The 20,366-nt window shown below is 49.6% G+C and overlaps 1 protein-coding gene across 1 annotated transcript in view; it reads right to left on the reverse strand.

The window, feature by feature from the left end:
• EDNRA (endothelin receptor type A) overlaps positions 1-19,397 on the reverse strand; it is a 30,613-nt gene extending 11,216 nt beyond the window's left edge. The window contains exons 1-4 of the mRNA XM_064149452.1: positions 19,213-19,397; positions 14,131-14,612; positions 6,900-7,027; positions 3,397-3,595 (exon numbers count right to left, since the gene is read on the reverse strand). Coding sequence (XP_064005522.1) covers positions 3,397-3,595; positions 6,900-7,027; positions 14,131-14,532 — 729 coding nt within the window. The 5' untranslated portion in view covers positions 14,533-14,612; positions 19,213-19,397. The remainder of the gene's footprint in view (positions 1-3,396; positions 3,596-6,899; positions 7,028-14,130; positions 14,613-19,212) is intronic.
• Between the last annotated feature and the right edge of the window lie 969 nt (positions 19,398-20,366).

Here is a 20,366-nt window from a genome sequence, read left to right on the forward strand (position 1 = left end):
CATAGCAAACTCCTCCAAGCCAGACTGGAATCATATTTTCTGGGCAGCACACAAAAAATGTGTTGTGTGTGAATCCACAGCATATTGACAAGGAAAACTTTCTGCCACAGGAGTCTGCCAGCTGTGGTGAGCTTCACCCAAGCACACAGTCACGTAAGAGCTGTGGGTCACAATCCCGAGCAAGGCAGCTGCTGGGGATGAGGACTTGGCTTTGCTGACCTATGTGAAGAACCTCTGCAAATGATTAGCCTTGGAAACTCAGTTTCACAAAGCTCACATCAAAGCACAAGGAGGGGCTGATTTAAGAGAAGTAGACATCCTTTTGTTTTTCCTGAAAGCCCACATGGAATCAGTTTGCTACAGGAAATGTGCATTTGAAACAAGTTTCCTGGTGCACTCAGCCTCCTGGGAATCGTGCTCTAGCAGCAAGCTTCCACGGATAGCTTTAAACACGAGTAAAGCTCCTGTTCAAAACAAAAGTCAAGGATAAAGCCTTCCCAAAATCTACTCGGTTGTTTGTTGTGGTGTATGTGGTAGTAAATACTGTAGTTAAGGCTAAAAGAGTGTTTCCATTTTACTCTCATGTTGATACTTGCAAGCAAGACACTGAAACGCCTCTCCTCGTTTTGACTGACACAGCCAAGAGTTACTCTCTTCCAAAAGCCACTAATCATAGAAACAGAATGGTTTAGGCTGGAAGGGACCTCAAAGCTCAGCCAGTTCCAACCTCCGCCATAGAGAGGGACACCTCCCACTAGAACAGGTCACTCAAGGCCTCATCCAACCTGGCCTTGAACACCTCCAGGGAGGTTGTGGAGCACAGAAGCACTGAATGTGATCTTCCTCCCTGGGCAACCTGTGCCAGTGTCTCACCACCCTCACTGCAAAGAACCCTTTCCTAACATCTGCTTTCAATCTCCCCTCTGCCAGTTCAAACCCATTCCTCCTCATCCTCTCATTACCAGACCTTGTCAATAGTCCCTCCCCAGCCTTCCTGTAGCCCTCTTCAGATACTGGAAGGCCACTGCAAGGTCTCCTCAAAGCCTTCTCTTCTCCAGGCTGCAGAGCCCCAACTCTCTCAGCCTGTCCTCATAGCAGAGCTGCTGCAGCCCTCTGAGCATCTTTGTGGCCTCCTCTGGACTGGCTCCAACACTTTCATATCCTTCTTGTGCTGGAGACTCCAAAGCTGCAGCCAGGACTGCAGGTGGGGTGTGAGGAGTGCAGAGCCAAGGGGCAGAATCCCCTCCCTTGCCCTGCTGCCCACACTGCTCTTGCTGCAGCCCAGCACAGGGTTGCTGTCTGGGCTGCACTCACACTGCAGGCTCATGCTGAGCTTTTCATCACCCCAGAGCCCCAGAGCCTGTTCCTCAGGGCTGCTCTCAGCCATTTCCCATCCAGTCTGGAGTTGTGCTTGGGATTGCACCCACACAGGTGCAGGACCTTACACTTGGCCTTGTTGAATGTTATGAGGTTGGGCTGGGCACATCTCTGCAGCCTGGCCAGGTCCCTCTGGATGGATCCCTGCCCTCTAGCAAGTCAACTGTGCCACACAGCTTGGTGTCACCTGCAGGCTTGCTGAGGGTGCACTGATTCCTCTGTCCATATGACTGACAAAGATGCTGCACAGCACTGGTGCCAGCACCGACCCCTAAGGGATGCCACTTGGCACTGGTCTCCAGGTGGACATTGTGCCTTGATCACCACTCTCTGCCTGCCACCATTCAGCTGATTCCTTATCCAGTGAGGGTCCATCCACTCTTTTTATTTCCTGTCTCCCTTTTGACCCAAGCCATGTTCTGGAGAAGTGCCAGGGAAGGGAAATTTGCACTCTGTCATGAAACATTTGAGCCTGGGAAAGAATACAGAAGTCTCCTCCAGACTTAATGTCCTTGCACTCTCTACCTGCTGAGACAACACAGAACATGGCTGTTACTTTTCACTTAGTGGGTGACCAGCAACTGGGTTCTTTGGGTTCACCAAGAGAAAATTAAGACACTACTTAGGTTCACCAACGAAAAATGAAGACACCACTTTCCCATTCCTCAGTGTAAAGCCAGGTCCAAAATCCCAGGCCCCCTATGCAATAAGGATCTATTAACTCCTGCTTTGAAGAAGCTCATGTGGGTACTGGCAACAGTTAAGCTGCAGAGGCAAGGGCTGTGAGAAGTGCTGGAGAAGCCTGGTGTGTCTCAGGCACTTGTTTTGCTCTCATGTTGCTGTCTCTAGATGACAGCTAACAGTGCCCAAGCTGGAGATGTGAGTCTGTCAAATCTGTGGCTATGATTTCTGGTAAACAAAGGAGCTGTCTCTGGTTGACTTTGTGAGTGCTCATCGAAAGGAAAAGTTACACTGGAGCAGGGCCCCACCTTTTCTTCCTCTGCCAAAAGAGCTGGCTCCTCAGCGCACAGTGATGACTAGTCTTGGTGAAACATGGCTTTTGACAGGCACAAGCTGCCCCTAGAAACACAGCTCTTTCCAAGACTGCCTACCCTTGCCACTACTGAAACAAGACTGAATGGCAACGTTTCTCTGTTGGGAATCCTCAGCGGCAAAGAAAAGAAACTGTTCTCTAGTTCCAGTTAATACTTCTGGCTGCAAGTTGAGACAGCAAGGATGAAGTAAGTGAAGGATTCTCTGCACCAATATACATTAGAATACATTTGGCACTTCACTGGATGAATGAAGAGTATCATAATCATAGAATCATAGAATCAACCAGGTTGGAAGAGACCTCCAAGCTCATCCAATCCAACCTAGCACCCAGCCCTAGCCAGACCACAGCACTAAGTGCCCCAGCCAGGCTTGGCTTCAACACCTCCAGGGACAGCAACTCCACCACCTCCCTGGGCAGCCCATTCCAATGCCAATCACTCTCTCTGCCAACAACTTCCTCCTAACAGCCAGCCTAGACCTCCTCTGACACAAGTTCAGACTGTGTCCCCTTCTTCTGTTGCTGCTTGCCTGGCAGAAGAGACCAACCCCAGCTGGCTACAGCCTCCCTTCAGGTAGTTGTAGAGAGCAATGAGGTCTGTCCTGAGCCTCCTCTTCTGCAGGCTGCACACCCCCAGCTCCCTCAGCCTCTCCTCACAGGGCTGTGCTCCAGGCCCCTCACCAGCCTTGCTGTCCTTCTGTGGGGACATTCCAGCACCTCAACATCTCTCTTGGATTGAGGAGCCCAGAACTGGACACAGCACTCAAGGTGTGGCCTGACCAGTGCTGAGCACAGGGGCAGAAGAACCTCCCTTGTCCTGCTGGCCACACTCTTCCTGATCCAGGCCAGGATGCCACTGGCTCTGCTGGCCACCTGGGCACACTGCTGCCTCATCTTCAGCTACTATCTGCCAGTATCTTGCCTAACCTGTGGATTCCCAAAAGAGAAGAAAAGATGTTACTCACCAACATAAAGTCATTTGTAGGATTGAGCATGCAGGTGACATAATCTTCATCTTTGTACCTGAAGCGTACCACAGCAAAGCCAATTGCTTCAGGAATAGCCAGGATGAAGGACAGGAGCCAAATGGAGAAGATTTCAATGGCAGTGATCATAGGGATTCCAATTCCCTGCACGCGGCTCCAGGAGGCAACTGCTCTGTACCTGAAAGAGACACAAGTGCCCAACCTTCAGCTCTGCCCTTAAATCCAAAGGCTTTGCTTCAGTTTCATGCATCAGCAAAATCCCTAAAGCTGACATCTTAGACTTGGATTGGTTGGGTTTCAGGTCTGCACCACGGGCTCTGCCAGCTGGGACACAGCAGAGCGCATAGAGTGTAGAGAGCTGACTGCACCTCTGCTGCTCTAGTCACAGAATCCTGTGCCATTCTGTTCTGTGCATTGCTCTAACCATTTCTAGTTAAAATAGGCATTGCTAGTGAAAATATAGGTTTGAGGATGGACTACACCTGACATAACACAAGACAAAAATCCTCCAGGCACATTCTAATAGTTACAATCCAGCTGCCCCCCTTCAGCTACCTCAGCTCGAATGGCAGTGAAGTTTTCAGCTTCCATTGAGTGAAACAGTGCACAAAGCTCTCTGTGTTTGCTCCATTTACACTCAGTGTTAAAAATCCTTGGCTAGTGCAGCATCTTCTGTATTTGCCTTAGACTGTGGCCCTGTGCTGATGGGGACTGCCTGACAGCTATCTCAGCCTCTGCACCACCCTGCTGATGAGAAACTGAAGCACATGCCCAGGACACCTGTAAAGGCCAAACCAAGCACATTACCCCTCTCCTTTATCCCTCAGACAACACATTTATCTCTAAAACATGGAGGTTTTGAAACCTGCTTTCCTTCTGTGTCTGCCTCAACTGTAACCTTGGAAAACCAAGAACTCTTACAGGCTCTGAGAAACAGCCCACACACTTCTTCCTTCTCCTCTTCTTCTCTTTACTTTCTTGAATAGAGGTGGTGCCAAGGGACATGGTTTAGCCCCAGACTTGGTAGAGTCAGGGAATGGTTGGACTCGGTGATCTTAAAGGTCTTTTCCAGCTGAAAGGGTCCTGATTCTATGAATCTCTCTCCCTTCAGTGCTGGAGGATTTTTTGTATCAGGCTGCAGCCCTTCCCCTAGCTGGGGAACGGACAGGCTCTTTCTTCTCTTAATTGAAATGCCTGCTCAAAAACTTCCTGGCCTTGGTGACAGGACAGTTTCTACACTGCTTGCTTTACTTCCCCAAAACAGTAACACCTTCCCGTATGGAACTGCAGTGCTCCAGGGATATATCAGGGCAGGAGGTGGGGAACTGAATGGATTTTAGTCTTGTAATAATCTGAAATGCCTGCTCAGGAACTGTCTGGCCGTGGTGACAGGACAGCTTCTACACTGCTTGCTTTACTTCCCCAAAACAGTAACACCTTCCCGTATGGAACTGCAGTGCTCCAGGGATATATCAGGGCAGGAGCCAGAGTCTGGCGTGCCATCATTCTAGCAGTGAAGGGGTTAGAAGCATTTGCTCTGGTATCTGCAGCACCACCACACACAGCACAGGCACAGGTATGGTATGGACAGGTTCTCAGCACAGCATCTTAACAGGAATGTAAGAACAGTGATTTTGAACATGCTAAAGCAAACTATCTTTGAACTTGCAAACTGCAGACAAAAACATCTTCTAAAGACATCCTTATCTTCAAAGAGTATCAGAAAGGAGGGAGGCAGTGCTTCTATGCCATTTGATATGCAGAGGAGGAGAGAGGAGGGTGTACACCCATTAAATAAGATCCACATCTCCCCTCTTCTTAAAAGCATTTCTTCATCAAAATCTTATGCCTGGGACATAAGGAAGAGTAGAAGTCCCAGGAGGGAAATATCCTTCCTCTTAGTCACAGTCGGGCGCTGTTTAGAAAGAGTCTGACTATCGTCAGCATGACCCAGAGTTACAGAGTGCCTGAGAGGCATCCCAAACAAATGTGAGCTTCCTCTGGAGGGCAGATGCCTGCTCTGGTGCTTTCTGTCGGCCCCTGCGAGTCCTCTGCACATGGCAATGGACATGGTTGCCCTTGGGCACCCACAGGCAAACCCTACTGCCCTGTCAGCACAAGCCACTGTGTGCGAGGGGCAGCTCTAAGGAGTGCAGGCTCACAGTGGCATGCAGCTGACAGAGGGGATGGAGGGGAAAGGAACAGTCTTGCTCTAAATTAAGGCTGTAGTCTGCAAGAGGGGCAGAAAAAGTCAACAATTATCAAAGCCGTGGAGCTCTGAATTCATACCAGTGGACTTTTTCTACCTCAAAGAATGCAGCCCCATTTATAGACCCAACATAACTATGAAGGAGATTGTTTTCAGCAGTTTAGTAGGAATCACAGAATCAGTCAGGGCTGGAAGGGACCAAAAGGATCACCGAGTTCCAACCCCTCCTGCCATGTGCAGGGACACCTCACACTACATCAGGCTGGCCAGAGCCTCATCCTGCCCTTAAACACCTCCAGGGATGAGGCTTCCACCACCTTCCTGGGCAACCCATTCCAGGGTCTCACCACCCTCATGGTGAAGAATTTCTTCCTAACATCCAGTCTGAATCTACCCATTTCTAGCTTTGTTCCACTCCCCCCAGTCCTATCACTCCCTGACAGCATAAAAAGTCCCTCCCCTGCTTTCTTGTAGCCCCTTTAAGATACTGAAAGGCCACAATAAGGTCACCTGGGAGCCTTCTCCTCTTCAGACTGAACAGCCCCAACTGTCTCAGTCTCTTCTCACAGCAGAGGTGCTGCAGCCCTCTGGAGAAGCCTAACTTGCCTGTAGAGCAGAAACAGTCCAGCTGTGACAGCAAACAATTCCATACTTACTCACTTCCCATACTAAAGCCCAAACATTAGCTGATGTAGAATTGTCTTAATATGAGCATGCAGTTCCCCTGCCCAGCTTTGCTTGCTGCTCTCAACTACTGATTTCATGGTGGTTTAGCCTAGATTCACTTCATTTTGGCCAACAGCAGGATCTGGCTGTACACATCTGTTTTCTAGCACACATTCTCTGCAACCATTTACTAGAGCAGCACCAGATGACAGAGTATGTCCTTGGCAAAGTGTGTAAACTTGGGGGGAGGAAATGAAACAGTTTGAGTCTGATCCCTACTCAAATGGGACAGCATTTAGTTGTCATAGGCCATAGCAAAGAAAGAGGTCTGAATACTGAGTCAAGTCCCAGTAGATTTCAGTCTGGTGAAGGAAGGAGAAATAAGGCTTTGCTGGAGCTTCTACATACCTTCAAAAAACTGTTAAGGTTCATTGGTCCCAAGGCTTCCTGTTACACTTTCAGTCAGAAGTGTGGTGCTGTGTTGTAACCAGGATATCAGAAACCAGAAAGCAACTCATGTCTAGACTGCAGTCTGCCTGCTAAGACCATACTGAGTGCTCCCAGGTTTGGGAAAGCTATGAGGGCAAAAGAGTAAAACATACTGTACCTGTCCACACTAAGGGCACAGAGATTAAGGACTGTGATCCCCACTGATGCCTTCTGTATAAAGGGAAGGAATTTGCAAAGAAACTGTCCAAATTCAGAATTTCCAAAAGGCCACTTCTGAGCAAGGAGCTAAAGAGGAGATATAAAATAATCAGAATATTTCATCAGCAACTTAGCAAGTCTGTAGCACTTGTAACTCTTTCTTGTCTTTCACACAGCCATTATAACCTTAAACTCACAGAATCAATCAACCAGGTTGGAAGAGACCTCCAAGCTCATCCAGTCCAACCTACTACCCAGGCCTAGCCAGTCAACCAGACTCCTGTGGGTGTGGGGTGACTCTGGAAAGTGACTGCTGCTGTAGGAGTACAGAGTGAAAGCTTGAGTTTAGGTGTTGACCTTCTACTGTTGGAGCAGTAACTTGCATCGTTAGAAGACTTTTTCTTTACTGTGGTGCTTCAGCCAGCAGTACAGACTAATGAAAATCCAACTCAGTGCAGTCATGAATGGTTACAATTAGCATGTCCCAGAACCAAGCAGTCAAAGCAGAGCTCACAGCTGATGGGGAAATAGCTGACAGCCAAATTCAGATGCTGCACACAAGGGGGTTCTCCTTGTGAAAGTACAACTGTGCAACTCATGCTGGCAGCCCCTGCCAGACTCCGAGGTGCGTGGAGAAGATGTGCCTGGTGCTGTGCAAACATCACTTGCTCCCTCTTAGGCCTTAAAGGACAAGCATCATGCACACATGTGGGCTGCAGGGCAAGGCAACAGAAAAGCATCCATCTGGGAAGACAAGAGGGAGTGGCTGGGGCTGAGACCAGTATTCTCAAGCAGGCATTTAGGTAACAGATACAAATATACTGATCCATGTGCAGAGTGACTCATTAGCATAGGAGCAGGAATCTTGCTAGCTGCAATAGAGCTTTCAACAGGTACACATGCAACATGCAGGCTAAACAATCACTCAGGAAAGCCAAATCTACAAGTGACTGCAGGGTCACAGATCTTCTTGGACTGGGTGCCTGCCAGTAAACTGGTGGATTACATTCATAGAACCATGGAATGGTTTGGGTTGCAAGGGACCTTAAAGATCATCTAGTTCTGACCCCTGCCCTGGGCAGGGACACCTCCTGCTAGATCAGCCTGCTTGAACAATTCCAGGCTTGGAGCCTCCACAGACATTCTGGGCAGCCTGTTCCAGTGCCTCCTGGGGAAGAATTCTTCCTAATGTCCTAGTGCCATTCCACACTGCAGGCAACAACTGGTTTTGTTCTTTCTATCATAAACCCAACCTATGCAGTGTACATTTGTAACACCTTTACAAGTTAAAACTAACCAAAGCTTACACTGTTTGGAATATGACTGCATCACTAGAAGCTGGAATGGTTGTTTTCAGAGTTTGCTTTCTTGCAGACCTCCTCTGCTGGGCCATCGTCATGCTTGAGCAGACTGTGTGCAGTCAGTTCATGGTTTCAGAGCTGCCTTTGCAACCATGAGGACTAAAAAATGTCAGCACAGCAGAAGCTTAGGTTCTGCAGCACTTTCATCTAGTAAGAATCATAGAATGGTTTAGGTTGGAAGGGAACTCAAGGATCATCCAGTTCCAACCCCCTGCCATAGGCAGGGACACCTCCCACTAGACCAGGGGGCTCAAGGTCTCATCCAAGAGTGGGTGGATTCTGTCTGCAGAATTAGATATTCAAATCTTGGATGCAGCTCAGGACTCTGGAATTCCATGTAACCATTTTCTTTCCATGTAAAGTAGAGTCAAATTGAAACATGCCAACAATAACTTTCTTGAACAACATAAATGTTAACTCTGAGGAATTAAAATGCACACCTGCCTTGATCTCAGCCTCTCACACCAGGCTTTTACTTTATGTCAAGGCTACAGAAAAAATGTTGGGGGAAAGAAGGGGATATCAGAGTCACAGGTTCTAGATTCACAGATTGCACTGGGTCAGAGAGGACCCTCAAAGGCCATCTTGTCCAACCTCACTGCACACAGCAGGGACATCTCCAGCTGTCCCAGATCAGGCTGCCCAGGGACACAACAAGTCTGATCTTGAATGTCTCCAGGGCCATAGCCTCAAAACACACCTTTGGACAACTTATTCCAGCACCTCACCACCCACATAGTAAAGAACTTTCTCCTGATGTCCAACCTAAATCTCCCATGCACCAGTTTGAAACCATTGCCCCCTGTCCTGTCACTCCAAGTCCTTGTAAACAGTCCTTCCCCAGCTTTCCTGCTGGTCCCCTTCAGATACTGAAATGTATCTCTAAGGTCTCCTTGGGGCCTTTACTCCAGGCTGAACAGCCTCCATTTTTTTTCAGAGGTGGTTCAGCCCTCTGATAATTTTTGTGGCCCATCTCTGGGATTGTTTAATATAGGGAAAAGGGGGCTGAGGGGAGACCAACTTGCTCTCTGCCTCCTCTGAAAGGAGGTTTTAGCCAGGTGAAGGTTGGTCTCTTCTCCCTAGTAACAAGCAATAGGACAAGAGGAAATGGCCTCAAGTTGCAGCATAAAAGGCTTAAGTGGGAGAAGAGAAGAGTCGAGTCCCTGGAGCCTTCTCCTCTCTATGCTGACCAGCCCCAATTCTTTCAGCCTGTCTTTGTAGGAGAGCTACTCCATCCCTTTGATTATCTTTGTGGTCCTCCTCTGGACCCACTCCAGCAGGAGGTCTGCATGTCCCTCTTGTGCTGGGCAGCCTGTAGCTGGTAATTCTCCAGCTGACTGTAGTCATGTAGAACTTCAGCTCCAGACCCTTGCCTGGCTCTGGGTAAAATCAGAATCATTTTCAGGCACCACTAGGTGAAGGCTAAAAAAGAGGTGACACTGTCAGGGAGAAGTGGCTCTAGCAGGATTTTGTCCACCCCCTGTGCCAATATACATCCCACTTTAGAAGGCAACTGGAAGATGTTCGATTATGTGCCCTGCTCTGTGGCTGCAGCATGTACCTAGCCACAGAAATGAGCAAGCACTTTGTAGTGACTGGGAGGCTCTCTTACTGCAAGGCAAATATTAGCTTCAGACAGGTTCTCTAACTCAACACCCCTCACAGGGAAGCTTTATCCTGGTTCCAGCATCTTCCCCACACCCCAGGAAGCTCTCCTTTTATAAGATTAAAAGCATTTTATTCCTTTTGTTTCTTACACTTCTCTACTAATTGAAACATCATCAATACCAAATCATTAGACATTCTTTTCAAGTTGATTTTGATCAAAATGACAGGGATCAGAATTAAGTTACTGGGGTTTTTATGATTAATTTTGCAATCATTTCCATGGGTATCCTCCAGTATCATCCCACATGTTCATTACTTCCCCTTGGATCAGGTGCCAGCTTTCATTTCTGTAGATATTGTTAGTTGAGAGATCTGATCCTGTCTTTGGTTTTACACCAAAACAAGTCCATTGCCCTCTGCTCTGCCCTAGCAGGGTACAGAAACTTCAGAGGGAGCCAGCACATTTATCTATATATTTTAAAAAGAGGAATTTAATTGAATTTGTCCTGACTTAGGTAAATGAGAAGAACTGTGTCCAGTCCTGGGCTCCTCAATTCAAGAGAGATGTTGAGGTACTGGAAGGTGTCCTGAGAAGGGCAACAAAGCTGGTGAGGGGCCTGGAGCACAGCCCTGTGAGGAGAGGCTGAGGGAAGTGTTGAAATGAAGCCTGTCTGGGGCACTTAGTGCCATGGTCTGGTTGACTGGCCAGGGCTGGGTGCTAGGTTGGACTGGATGAGCTTGGAGGTCTCTTCCAACCTGGTTGATTCTATACCTGGGGCTGCTGGCTCTGCCCTCCTGCTGCTTTGGCACACTTTAATGTACACATTGTATTTTCTCTCAAAGCACAAGGACAGGAGGACTCGGGCTGCTTACCCCAGGTTATATCCCAGCTCCCCACAAGCTAGTCAAATGGACTGTGCTTTTGCAAACCCTCTCCTCCAATCTCTGGGGTCTCAGAGACAGACGTGTGGCAGAGGAACTTCTCTTTCCCGCTTGCCCGTTTGCAGCTCAGGAGTACTTCACACAAGGGCGCAATGCCTGTGCAAGAAGAGTGTTGCCAGCAGCATATTTTCACCCTGAAATCAGAAACCATGATTTCAGGATTCTTCAGCAGAGCAACCAGGCAGGCCCAGTTTGAGCATCCTTCCTTCTCTGCTGCTTTTTGGTGGCCTCCGTGGCCTGACCCTGCAGCTGGCAGCAGAGAAGACAGCAGTTCTGAGAACATTCCTTTGGGGTGATTTTCAAGTGTCACTCAGTTGCTCCTACTCTGCTGCTGTCGCTGGGTTTTAACCCTGATTAGTGTGCTAGCTGCTATCCAAAACGTGAAGCCCCACTGTGCATCACAACCAATCTACCTGCAATCTAAAAGAGGGAGTGTTAAACCCAACCACGAGGATTCATCAGTCCCTGCTCATGTGCACCCTCAGTGCTTATCTAATCCTAAACCGATGCTGTTTACAGGCAGATGATGTCCCTGGAGCTCTGCCCAAAAGAGATGAACTGGGTTAGGTGCTGGATATGAACCAGATCTGAACTGCTCTATAAAAACTGCTGCAGTTCAACAGCTACATGTCAGGAGGTCCTCTCTCTGCACATGATGCTGAGGATGAAAGCAAAGGTTCCATACCTACTCTTTCGTGCTTTGATCTCATCCTAATGCCTCAGAGCCTTCTCTGTCTTGTACCCACTTGGCACCTTTGCTGTGTGGACACACAAGATCTGTTTCCCAGAAACTGAAGTGTGTTTCATACAGACAGTGCCTGCTACCCATCCAGGATTCTCTCCTGCCTTTCATGGCATTTAAGTGTTCAGTGACACTGATGGAACAACTCTGGCACAACCCTGGCAGAGTTTCTGCCCTGCCTTCAGCAGGACAAAGAGAAACACCTTCTTTATTCCTGACTCCTGTTACACTTGTGCAGCACTGGAGGAAAGGACCAAACCGTCAGATTCCTGCTTCTACAGACAGTGCCTGTTTGTACAAGTGGTCAGCACCTCCTAACTGTGGAGCACAATTTATAAAGCCAGTGTACTCCAGGGTGACTTCTTTCCCTTGTGTCATAGCCCAGGGAGAAAGACAAGAGAAATTCCTCTGGTTTTGTCAGATCAGTGCTTTCAGAGTTGTTCTTTTTCCTATTTTTTTTTAAGGCTCTCTCTGCCAACAACTTCCTCCTAACAGCCAGCCTAGACCTCCCCTGCCACAACTTGAGACTGTGTCCCCTCCTTCTGTTGCTGCTTGCCTGGCAGAGGAGCCCAACCCCACCTGGCTACAGCCTCCCTTCAGGTAGTTGCAGACAGCAATGAGCTCTGCCCTGAGCCTCCTCTGCTGCAGGCTGCACACCCCCAGCTCCCTCAGCCTCTCCCCACAGGGCTGTGCTCCAGGCTCCTCAGCAGCCTTGTTGCCCTTCTCAGGACATCAGGAATGCCTACAGCCTTTTTCTCCTGCTTGGGCAGCTATGGGACGAGAATGCATAGTCCTTACATAAGAGAAAACAGATTATACTCTAAGGAATCCTGGAAAGCAGGAAAACAAATGTCCTGCACATTCTGTCTCAACTAACAGGTTAAAAAGCTAACCCTGAGTTTCCCCTCCCTGTGAAAATGTTTCCATGTATCACAGAAGCCTGGTGAGGGGTGAAGCATGCCTAGCAACTCCAGACATCTCCCCTCTGCTATGTCTGCTGTTTACACAGCAGCATTAGCGCCTTTCTTTGATTGCTCTGTGGTGCTGGCTGGCTTCCCATCCTTTTAGGTAGACTGCTTCTCAAGCCATGCTGCTCTTCTTCAGGGAAATGAGCAGCCAAGTGTGCTTATGTGAGAGGAGATTTGCTGAAAAGGATTTTCTGGATCCCTGAGCAAAATACTGCTTTTGTTATTCTTCCAGCTGGGTTGTCTCTTGTGTGCTGCTGAGCAGAGTGGCAGGGTTGCTCAGAATTACTGCAGAACTGGTAAACCCTAGATATGCACACTGCAAACAACCCCTTCTTATCTGTACAGTTCAGCTGATTGAAAAATAACAAAAGCAAACATCCCAAAATAGTCTGTTAAAGCCAGAGCCCATAGGTGCTGCACAGTGTTACAAATCCCCTGAGCAGAATGGCTGGCATGAGATGTGAAATTAGGGTGAGGGAGGAGCTGCCTGTGCACCCCCAGATTAAGGAACGGCATCACAGCAGAGCAGAGCCTGAACCAAGAGCTAGACTGTAAAGTCTCTTCCTCAGCCCCTACCTTGTCATGCACTCGAAACACTTCCTGCCAGGGAGCTGTAGTCTAAATAGAGAAGAGAGATTCCTGATGGACTTCCCTGTTCCATTTGGGTAACTCCTGCCTTCAGGACTCGGCAAACAAATCCTGTGCTACCTCTGGGTTTCTTCTATGTAAGATTACTACCTGGAGACATGGAATCATTCAACTATTTTACTTGTAAGAGTCCAACCATTCTCTGCCTCTATAAAGGCTCATGCTAAACCACGTCCCTCAGCACCACATAGCATCACTGAATCAAGCAGGTTGGAAGAGACCTCCAAGATCATCCAGTCCAACCTAGCACCCAGCCCTGGCCAAGCAACCAGACCATGGCACTAAGTGTCCCAGCCAGGCTTGGCTTCAACACTTCCAGCCACAGCCACTCCACCACCTCCCTGGGCAGCCCATTCCAATGCCAATCACTCTCTCTGCCAGCAACTTCCTCCTAACATCCAGCCTAGACCTCCCCTGCCACAGCTTGAGACTGTGTCCCCTTCTTCTGTTGCTGCTTGCCTGGCAGCAGAGACCAACCCCACCTGGCTACAGCCTCCCTTCAGGTAGCTGTAGACAGCAATGAGCTCTGCCCTGAGCCTCCTCTTCTGCAGGCTGCACACCCCCAGCTCCCTCAGCCTCCCCTCACAGGGCTGTGCTCCAGGCCCCTCAGCAGCTTTGTTGCCCTTCTCTGGACACCTTCCTACAAGTCATCCCTTGGGAATTCTTTAGCTAGTTGTAGGAGCTGTAATAAATGAAGAGTTCTGTGGAATGCCCAAGGCATTTAGGTCTTTGGTGAAGAGCTAAGGACATCACCTGTGAGAGGAGTTACAGTTTTTCTCTGTGGAGATGAGATCTGAGTGCAAGGGGTGTGTTGCACACACAGGAGAGCTGTGCTTTTTCTCACACAGAGTGTGCACAGAGCAAGGAGTCACCACAGAGAGCCAGACAGTGTGCTTTGTGTGTGTAGCTGTTGCATCCTACCTTGTAGACCATGATAGGAATGTCAATGACAATGTAGATAAGGTCTCCCAGTGCCAGACTGGCTATCAGTGCGTTGGGGCCATTCCTCATGCACTTGTTCTGGTAAATGATCCTCAGCAGAGTTGCATTCCCAACCATTCCGACAATGAAAATAGCACAAGACACCACCGTGTTAATGTACTTAAAGGTTTCTGCAATCTTAGTCTGCTGGGAGCATTTGACAGTCTGGTTGGACACCAGGGGCTGTCTGGTGGTGAGCAGTATGCTGGCTTCCATCCCTGAGAACGTGGACAGGTGGCTCCCCAGGTCACTCCGGTTGGCAGTGTATCTGTCAGAGCTGTCACCGAGGGCAAATCCTGGAAGCAGCAGCAGCAAGGAAACTCTTAGGCACGAGGCCTCCATCCTCAAGTCCCAAAAAAGCAAACTCTATCAGATGAGGAGGGAGTGTCAGTATCTCAGGGAGATGCCTCTCACTTCTTCACCTGCAGAGAGAAGCAATAAGCAAAGAGAAGAAAGAAATCAACACACCAGGCACACTAACATATAGAATCATACAATCATGGAATGCTTTAGGTTGGGAGGAACCTCAAAACTCATCCAGTTCTAACCCCCTGCCATAAGCAAGGACACCTCCCACTAGAACAGGTCACTCAAGGCCTCATCCAACCTGGCCTTGAACACCTTCAGGGAGGTTGTGGAGCACAGAAGCACCAAATGTGATCTTTGATCACATTTGGTGCTTCTGTGCTCCACAACCTCCCTGGGCAACCTGTGCCAGTGTCTCACTGCAAAGAACCCTTTCCTAACATCCAGTTTCAGTCTCCCCTCTGCCAGTTTAAACCCATTCCTAACCCATTCCTCCTCATCCCGTCATTACAAGACTTTGTCAATAGTCTCTCTCCAGCCCTCCTGTAGCCTCTTCAGATCCTAGAAGGCCACTACAAGGTCTCCTGGAAGCCTTCTCCTCTCCAGGCTGCAGAGCCCCAACTCTCTTAGCCTGTCCTCACAGCAGAGTTGTGGCCTCTTCTGGACTGGCTCCAACAGTTCCATGTCCTTCTTGTGTTGGGGGCTGCAGAACTGTTCTCTACATGCATCCTGCACCTACAGAATGGAATGCTGTATGACACTTCCTTTCCTAGCTGTGAAAGTCATGAGGTGTTGCTTACGATACTAACCCGAGGGTTCTTGTTTCTCCTTTAAAGAGCTTAAAGCTGTGTAATTATCTTCACCATGGCTAAGCACTGAACGTGAGTTTCAATGACATTCAGGGATGACACATAAAGTTTGAAGGGCTTTTCCTGGCCAGAGGTCTAACCAGAGACTGTAAAAGTCTTCCTCTGAAGTTTCAGGGACTTGCTCTGAGTCTTCACTTGAAATCCAGGCAGTTAGAGAAGTGATGTAAAGCCTCATGCTGCAACACATCACAAACACTCAGGAAAGTAACAAAGGTAGTGCCTTTCATTATTGATGCACTGCTCTTCCCTTACTTATTCAAGTGAAAAAGAACAGCTTTTGATTTTGGCTAAAGTACCATGCAGGTTCTCCACAGCCTCTTTCCTGGCACATTTCTCTTGCAAGACTACTTGAGCACAGAGCTTCATCCAGCATATTCTTTCATACAGTTTCTGCCTCAAACTAACAGGGGTCTTCGATCACATTTGGTGCTTCTGTGCTCCACAACCTCCCTGGAGGTGTTCAAGGCCAGTGTGAGTGAGGCCTTGAGCACCCTGTTCTAGTGGGAGGTGTCCTTACCTATAGCAGGGGGTTGGAACTGGCTGAGCTTTGAGGTCCCTTCCAAACTAAACCATCCTATGATTCTATGATACCTGAGCTGGCTCCCTACCCCAGGGAGCATAGACACTACACCTCCAGTGAAAGCAAGAGGTCTCAGTTTAAGATTCAGAGGTTTTTTTACACAGCTCCTATTTGCAAAGCAAGACAAAGCCCTCCAGCCTTGCCAAAGGAAGAGCAGGAAGTAAAGTCTTTATAACCTTCTGATATCTAGGGACTCAGATGGAGGGTTTGTGAGGATCCTTTTAAAGGAGTGTATCTTAATTTCATTCCCTTTGGGGCTGCTAAATCCGAGTTTATAGCAAGAAGTTTACCAGAGGAAGAATGTCAGAGATGATTTACTGATGCTACTTCTGGAGGCAGCTGCAGGATAAATATTTACTACAATTACCCTCCTCTGTTGCGTGTGGTCTGTGGAAGTGTGTGTGTGTACCTATATTCAGCTGCCAATGGAAGGCTAAACTAAGTCATTCCTGCCTGGCATGTAGAGTGCTGTCCCTCAGAGGAGGGATCCACATTCACAGCCTTTCATCTGGGTTTATTTGATGAAGATGTGACCAGACATGCAACTGCTCTGCAAGTTCAACACAATCCATGGTCACTCCTCCTTATCATAGAATCATGGAATCAAGCAGGTTGGAAGAGACTTCCAGGCTCATCCAGCCCAACCTAGCACCCAGCCCTAGCCAGACCATGGCACTAAGTGCCTCATCCAATTTTTTCTTGAACACCTGTAGGGATGGCAACTCCATCACCTCCCTGGGCAGCCCATTCCAATGCCAATCACTCTCTCTGCCAGCAACTTCCTCCTAACAGCCAGCCTAGACCTGCCCTGGCACAACTTCAGACTGTGTCCCCTTCTTCTGTTGCTGGGTGCCTGGCAGAAGAGCCCAACCCCACCTGGCTACAGCCTCCCTTCAGGGAGCTGCAGACAGCAATGAGCTCTGCCCTGAGCCTCCTCTTCTGCAGGCTGCACACCCCCAGCTCCCTCAGCCTCCCCTCACAGGGTTGTGCTCCAGGCCCCTCACCAGCTCTGTTGCCCTTCTCTGGACAACTTCCAGCTCCTCAATATCTCTCTTGAGTTGAGGAGCCCAGAACTGGACACAGCACTCAAGGTGTGGCCTGAGCAGTGCTGAGCACAGGGGCTGAATAACCTCCCTTGTCTGCTTGCACTGCTATCTCAGGGCACTTAGCAAGTTAGCAGGGTCCAAGTGCTTCCACTGTGGGTTTCTAAATCATATCACAAGCAGACTTCTTTGACTGGTTTGCTCTTTTCAGGCAATTTTTAATGCTTTTACTATTGACTGTGGCTGTGGTTCCCCAATTTATGAATGGGAAAACTGCATCAGCAATGATTGAACTGACTTTCCCAGGCTCATACTTGCCCAGGTAAATAGGAAGCTGCTATGAAGAGAAGTCAGCCCTGTGCTTCAGTGGCTACATATCAGCATCCTCCTGATTTAAGGATATTTTCAGATGACAGTGTGATAATATGCAGATATTTGTCTCATATGAACGTGATGGTAGCATGACAATTGTGCAGCCAGCATGCAAAGTAAAACAAAAGTGCCAATTTTCATCTCTTCTTTCTGAAATAAACTTTTCTCTAAGGCAGAAAGCTTGGAAAACGTTAATGTAGTCATTTCTGAGGACATTTCTTATGGATTGCTGACTCTCCATCCCTCTGTGCCTATGTGCAATTGATTTTTCATGGACTCACAGAATTGTTTTGGTTGGAAAAGACCTTTTAAGGTCACGGAATCCAGCCATTCTCTAGCTCTGCCAAGGCCGATGCTAAACCATGTTCCCTCGAGGGGCACCGCATCTCTGCGTATCCGAAACACCTCCAGCGACGGGCAGTCAGCCACCTCCCTAGGGAGCCTGTTCCAGTGTTTGAGAACTCTTTCAGGAAAGAAGTTTCTTCTATATTCAAACTAAACTTTCCTCGGGGCAACTCGAGGCCACTTCCTCGCAGAAGAGAAGTCAGAATGTACAGGCTGCCGCGTACTCATAGCGGTGGTGACTTTTTTGTCCTAAGACCATCGAGCGTTCTCCTTCACGTCTGAGGTTGTGCTGATCCGGCGGCCACATGCAGTGCTCCCTGCTCCCACAGCACTGCATAATTAGCCACAGATGACGAGCACATAACTAACTTGCCCGGGGCATCGCGGCAGAGAAATTCCCATGCCGAGAACCACAGGAAGAGACCACACTTTAGGGCCTGGTTTAGTGGATATGGTGGTGCTGACAATTGGACTCGATTGTCTTAGAGGTCTTTTCCAACTGAAACGATTCTGTGATTCTAGGACTATTGGAAAGGAAATTGCTCGAAGTATCAGAGAGTCACGGAACCACAGCATCACAGAATCCCAGCATGGCAGCGCTTAGAAGGGACCTCTGAAGACGATCTAGTCCAAATTCCCTGCTAAAGCAGGATTGTCGACCGTTAAAGACGAGCTGAAACGTTCACTGGGATTAATATGCCCCCAAAGCAGCGGAGATCTAAGCTGGAGCAACCCAACCCAAGCGGAGCACGAAAGCGCAGGAAGAAAGGGAGCCCCGAGTTCCTCTCGGCTGTCTGCCGGTCTCTGCTGGGGCCACTGCCTTCTAGCTCTTGCCGCGGCACAAAGGCAGACATTCTCCGCTCGCAGCGCTCTCGGTACGAGGCCAGCAGGCGAAAGCAGCGCTGCCCGCCGAGCGCAGCCTGCGGAGCAGCCGGCACCGCGCACCAGCCGGCACCGCGCACCAGCCGGCACCGCGCACCAGCCGGCACCGCGCACCAGCCGGCACCGCGCACCAGCCGGCACCGCGCACACGGCGCTCAACTTCAGCTCACAGCCGCTGCCCCGTGCCGGGCCCTTCTCCTGCCCCGCTCCCACCCCACACGGGCACGCAGAGGTCCTCCCTCGGCTGCTCCCACCCCACACGGGCACGCAGAGGTCCTCCCTCGGCTGCTCCCACCCCACACGGGCACGCAGAGGTCCTCCCTCGGCTGCTCCCACTCACACACGGGCACGCAGAGGTCCTCCCTCGGCTGCTCCCACTCACACACGGGCACGCAGAGGTCCTCCCTCGGCTGCTCCCACTCACACACGGGCACGCAGAGGTCCTCCCTCGGCTGCTCCCACTCACACACGGGCACGCAGAGGTCCTCCCTCGGCTGCTCCCACTCACGGGCACACACAGGTCCTCCCTCGGCTGCTCCTCGGCCCCCGAAGCGCTCCCGAGCAGCGGCGGCCGCGGCCCCGGGCCGGGCTGTGCCGACTGCAGCCCCGAGCACTACGCACTCACCGCTCGGGCTCCCGCTCATGCTCTGCTGCCGCCGCAGCCGTTGCTGCTGCTGAAAATTCCCTCCCGAGTGCCTTTTCCTGGGATAGTCTTCCCAGATCCTCCTGCCTGCGTCTGACTGGGTGGGATTGGGAAATCTCCACCTCCGCGGAACGACTGGAAGAGAGATGGACTGAAGAAGTCGGAGCGTCCCCTCTTTGCTGCCCCCCTCCCCCAATTAAAACAAACCTCAGCCTAAACCGAGTCCCTGCCAACGCTAAACACAAAGGCTGCCTCCCGGGCACGGGGGAACACTCAGCTCTTTAACCCTTTCCTCGCTGAAATGGAGCTCAACCTCATCCGTGCAGCAATGAATTTGGGGATCCACTGCACTCGAGGCTCTCAACTTGTGCTTCTGATCCACCGCATAGCAGAGGGGCCCACAGCAGGGCAGGGAAACACATCTCACGGTGAAACAGAGAGCTTTTGCTTTGCGTTGCCCCCAGGTTCAGTCAGCATTCGGTTTCCAAGACAATCAGCAAAAGTCAGTGTGTAAGAGTTGCAAAAATGCTGGATCCAGAAACAGGGACTGGTACTGGGGCAAAATTTCCATGGTCCTTGCTACTTCGGTTTGGTTTTCAAGACTGAAAAAAAGAGATGGATTTAGAAACTAATACAAGCGTAGCATTTTCTGGCATTCCTGTTTGCTAATGCTGTTCTTCTGTAAAGGTAGTGGTGCCCAAAGCTTGCACACACAAAAAAAGGGGGTTTCTCTTACAGCTAACAATCATTTCTCATGATGGAAAAAGTAACTCTCTATCAAAGGGAGCAGCTTGCACTGAAATCAGGTTCAAAATCCCTTCATGCTAGGAAGACCATGAAATGTTGGGTGCCTTGAACAGGAGAAAACAGCATCTGGAGTGACTGGCACACCAAGACTTCATTCCTTCTAGACAATCATCTCAGTTAAATGATGTGTTTTGTGTCTTCTGGTGAGATCTCTGAAGGAACATAGAATCATGGAATAGTTTAGGTTGGTAGGGACCTCAAGGACAGCCAATTCCAACCCCTGCCATAGGCTGGGACACCTCCCACTAGAACAGGTTGCTCAGGGCCTCATCCAGCCTGGCCTTGAACACCTCCAGGGAGGTTGTGTGCTTCTGTGCTCCTTCGTTGCT

This window comes from Pogoniulus pusillus, chromosome 10 (assembly GCF_015220805.1).
Source record: "Pogoniulus pusillus isolate bPogPus1 chromosome 10, bPogPus1.pri, whole genome shotgun sequence".
Lineage (NCBI taxonomy): Eukaryota > Metazoa > Chordata > Aves > Piciformes > Lybiidae > Pogoniulus > Pogoniulus pusillus.